The 4473-nt window shown below is 38.1% G+C and overlaps 1 protein-coding gene across 1 annotated transcript; it reads right to left on the reverse strand.

Moving 5' to 3' along the window:
- Positions 1 to 557: 557 nt before the first annotated feature.
- On the reverse strand, positions 558 to 4187 carry LOC144616464 (uncharacterized). The gene is made up of 4 exons (XM_078447628.1): positions 4067 to 4187; positions 1024 to 1096; positions 816 to 864; positions 558 to 678 (listed from the first exon to the last, which is right to left on the reverse strand). Exons 1-4 carry the CDS (start codon positions 4139 to 4141, stop codon positions 558 to 560), a joined length of 318 nt encoding a protein of 105 aa, XP_078303754.1. The 5' UTR covers positions 4142 to 4187.
- Between the last annotated feature and the right edge of the window lie 286 nt (positions 4188 to 4473).

The following is a 4473-nucleotide window of genomic DNA, read 5'->3' on the forward strand; positions in this document are numbered from 1 at the left end:
CAGAGTGATGACAGTCTTGCAGATGACAGTCTGGTTCATTGTGTCCTCACACGGCAGGGAGCAGAGGGAGAAAGCAAAGTCAAGTCTGTGTGTGTGTTTAGTAAGGGCACCAGTTGCATCCACAAGGGCTCCATCCTCATGACCCCACTACCTGCCAAAGGCCCCAGCCCCTAACATCACCTCACTGGGGATTAGAATCTCAACATATGAATTTGGAGGAACACATTCAGTCCGTAGCATGGTCATGTTTGCTTTATATATTCTAATAACACACATAAAATGGCACAGATAAAATGTAGGTCTCCTGTTCTCTTTTCAGTTCCATTTTCTTCCCTCCTTAGAGATGGTCACTCTCCTGAGTGCACACCCTCCCAGTCTTCATTTTACTACACTTTTGTACTCAGAAATAAGAGATAAACTTTAAATAGATGCTCTTATTTTGAATACATTATTCTGACGCTTGCCTTTTTCACCTCACATTATGTTTTTGAGATCTATCCATGTTGATACATATCACCATTTTATTATCTAGAGAGAAGTAAAATCATAGCAATTTTTTAAAAGTTTATTTCATTTATTTTGAAAGAGAGAATGAGCAAGTGGGGGATAGGAGCAGAGGGAGCCTTGCAATCCTCAATCGACTTCATTGCTAAAACAGTAAGTGATGATATGGAGCACCTAGAAGGGATCGTTTAATGTTTTAACTCTCTGGCAAATTGCCTAAGATGAGTTTCTAAATTGCTTCAAATATATGGTTTTTGCCCCAAATGCCCCTCACGCTGTGATAAAACATAAACATGCACTTAGCTATTTACTTGTGCCAGGAGCCGGGCAAGAGTTGAGAGAGGGTCAGTTTTTGAGAGTCTGCAAATGAAGAGGAGAAAAAAGATCTCTGGCATGGCTTTTAATCAATATCCAATCCATCAGCTCTTATTCACAAACTGTGTTTCTAAAGAGTTAACCTATGATTCATCCCTTCAGGGAGACCTCGAACTCAACTTGTGGAATAGTATGAACACTTACCCTCTTTCATCTCAAAGGATGGCATTAGGGTCCATTTGAGGGTCACTAGGAGTGCCATTGGGGACACAGGTTTCTGCAGAGGGAGAAGGTGATTGAGAAGACAGAAAAAGTGACAATGCTATTCTCCTCCATCATGGACACATCTGTACATATTCCTCCCCCCACCCCCATAATCCCAGGGCCAAGCCACCTCTCTTGCACCTCTCTGGTCCCTATTTTACCTACACTCAATTTTGTATTTCATTTATTTCTATTTAAACAAAAAAGCCCCGGGGCACCTGGCTGGCTCAGTCAGTAGAGCATACAACGCTTGATCTCAGGGTAGTGAGTTCAAGCCACATGTTGGGTATAGAGCTTACTTAAAAACAAAACAAAACAAAACAAACAAACAAACAAACAAACAAACAAAAAACCACCATAAACATAAAAAGCTTTATGACAGAAAAAAAGGGATTGTTTATAAAAAGTCATGAGGAGGGGCACCTGGCTGGTTCAGTCTAAGCATATGACCTCAGCTCAGATCATGATCTCATGGTTCCTGAGTTTGAGCCCCATGTGGGGCTCTGTGCTGACAGCTCAGAGCCTGGAGCCTGCTTAGGATTCTGTGTCCCCTCTCTCTCTGCGCCTCCCTCCCTCACACTCTGTCTCTCTCTCAAAAAAATTTTTTTAAATTAATCAATTTAATTTAATTTAATTTAATTAAGAATAGGTTATATAAACCTTTAGAAGGAAACATGAAAAAGTCTGGGTGAAAATAAAGTTAAAAAAAAAATCTGGGTGTGGGGGGAAATTGCTGAACTTGAAAAGGGTAAAAAACAGTAGCTTTTAGAGGAAATGGCTTTTGATTTTACCCAAATTAATTCCTTATGTTGCTAAGAAATCTGAGCTGAAAATATACTGCATTCTCTTCCTGAGTAAATGATATCCATTTCCCAAAGGACCATCTGTGGTCATTATGATGTCACCTTGGCAGAAACTTGAGGACATTAGTGGATCAGATGTCTTGAGTCTTAGTAAAACACCATTAACATTTTAAAATAAATGATTATATAACGGATTCCTACTTTCTTTGTAGAGGGGGCACTTCCAAAATATATCATCAAACATATTCTCTTTCAATTACAAATGGATTCAGATGTAATTTTTTCCACCATGTCAATGTCACACTTTATGACCCATCGCAGAAAAATAAATAAAATGGAGTGTTTTCTGGATTACTGGAATCTAAAAGTAAAGCCAGCCTTGAGGTCATGTTATCGTTTTGTAAAACCTAAAGCCGTCCTAAAGGTTAGCATCAGATTCAGAATCATGTTTGCCTAGTCCTTATGTGATTGTAGTGTTTGAATAAGTGCCTATGGCAGATGTTTTTCATTTTTCCCAGAACTATGATTTTACGTAGAAAAACACCTAGCAGTGGCATATCAAACATCATGTCAAAAATGCTAAGGTAAAATCTGGTACTTAATAAGGAAGGTGATTTGTCTCCAAAATGTAATGAAAACCCTTAAAAATTGAATTGTTTTCATAACTTGTATAGAGAATTTAGGCTGGAGATGGTAGGTTTGGTCATTCATTAAGCGTTTGTGGAAAACCTATTATGTGCAATCATTGTACTAAATTTGCAGGAATTAGAGATATATCATGATGGGTTGATGGATGGATGGATCCATCCATGATGGATGATGGGTTTATAAATAATAATAATAACAACACAATGCCAGAGTGCTCCAGGGAAAGCATTAACAACGGGATGTAGGAGTTGTGAGAAATATAATGGTTTAGTTGTGATCAGGGCCTTGAAGGACTAGTTGAATCTCAATTGGCAGATTTGGTAAAAAGAAGTTAGGGTAATCTAAGCAGAGAGAAATTTATGAGGAAAGGCACAGTCAGGGAAATGTAAACAAAATGGTACATAAAGAGGGGTGGTGAGGAATGAAGCTGGAAAGAGAGGTCACAGGTAATCATGGAGGCCCTCCAATACCATGCTACAGAATTAGGAATTTGCTAGTTAAGTCAACACATGATCATGAACATCTTCAAAATGGATCAGAGAAAGATATCCACAGTAAGATCAGGAAATAAGGAGCTAAATCAACCAGGTGATACTCCAGATTCATGACTCAGGAAGCTCTTCAGTTAAGAGGAACTTTTCTATTTAGGAAATAAAAAATAGGTAAAAGCTCTTTGCTGTCATTTGTTTTTGTAATTTGGAACATTGCTTTCTAATGGGGTGAGAAGACCTAAGGATTAACAAATTAAATCATGGAAAAGAGCTTTGCAAACAATAAAGTCTTTTATTTATTTATTTACCAGTTAACTTCCAGTATTGTCAACATCTAGTGTTATATTAGTTTTAGGTGTACAATATAGCGACTCAAAAATTCTATACATTACTCAGTGCTCATCATGATAAGTGTAATAGAGTCCTATTTATTTCTTTCATCTCAAGTAACATGAAACAATCATTTACATGAGTGGAAGAATAACATAACATTAAGGACATGGAAGAGAAGTATTTTGTTGCATAAAAACTAATAATACTCTTGAGGATAAAGTAAGAGAGGAGGAGAAAGGACGGTGTGCAGGGAGGGAGATGGAGGAAGGGAACAGGGAAGACAGGAGCAAAAAGGAAGATGGTGAAGAAAGGAAGGCACATGGATACAAGTAGACCAGGTCCACAGAGAGAGACACGGGGTGGGTAGTGCTTAGGCACACAGCAGGCAAGAACTTCAGAACATCCCTCATTTGTTCACTTTCTCCTGACAACTTCTCTTCTTCCATCGCTGGCACTGTCTCCAAGGTTCTGAGCTGGGCATTTCTCGCTCTTCTCCAAATCAGGAGAACCTAGGGGTTATATTTAGGTCATAGTTCACATGATAAGACTCTCAACAGCCTATGAACAGATAGCAATCTTAGGAATTGCCTACTTTTCAAAAGGCTCCATACATGTATAATTTTACTGCAAAGACATTTCACTTCTCAAAGAGCCTTCATATCTACTATCTCCTTTGAGCTTCCAGTTATGTAGAACAAGCATTCTTACTCTCACTGTGCAGATAGAAGAGGAGAAATGGTTGTAAGGTCTTCCTGAGTGATATCCATTTACCAAAAGACCCATCTGTGGCCATTATGATGTCACACTGGTAGAAACGAGGATATGAGAGGATCAGATGTCTGGAGAGTGAGTAGAAACTATCTCAAGTCTTGATAAAATCAATAACATTTTAAAATCAATGATTATATAACCTATCCCTGTTTTTTCTTTGGGGGAAAGTACAGTTTATTATAGTGTAAAGGGTATTAGGATAAGTCAAAAGATCTGAATTTTAATAGTAATAATGATATTATTAGCTAATAAAAATAGCTACATTTAGTAAACGTTTATGCCAGACTCTGTGTTAAACCCCTTATGTGCTATTTCCATTCCCCTCTACTGCAACTGTATGAGGT

This window comes from Panthera onca, chromosome B2, assembly GCF_046562875.1.
Source record: "Panthera onca isolate mPanOnc1 chromosome B2, mPanOnc1 haplotype 2, whole genome shotgun sequence".
Classification (NCBI taxonomy): Eukaryota; Metazoa; Chordata; class Mammalia; order Carnivora; family Felidae; genus Panthera; species Panthera onca.

Coding starts and splice junctions, on each gene's coding strand:
- LOC144616464 (XM_078447628.1), bottom strand. CDS start 4,141: ATGGGTCTTTTGGTAAATGGATATCACTCAGGAAGACCTTACAACCAT. Junction 865..1,023: donor ATCCTTTGAGATGAAAGAGG/GTAAGTGTTCAT, acceptor CTTCATTTGCAG/ACTCTCAAAAACTGACCCTC. Junction 679..815: donor TTGCCCGGCTCCTGGCACAA/GTAAATAGCTAA, acceptor GATCCCTTCTAG/GTGCTCCATATCATCACTTA.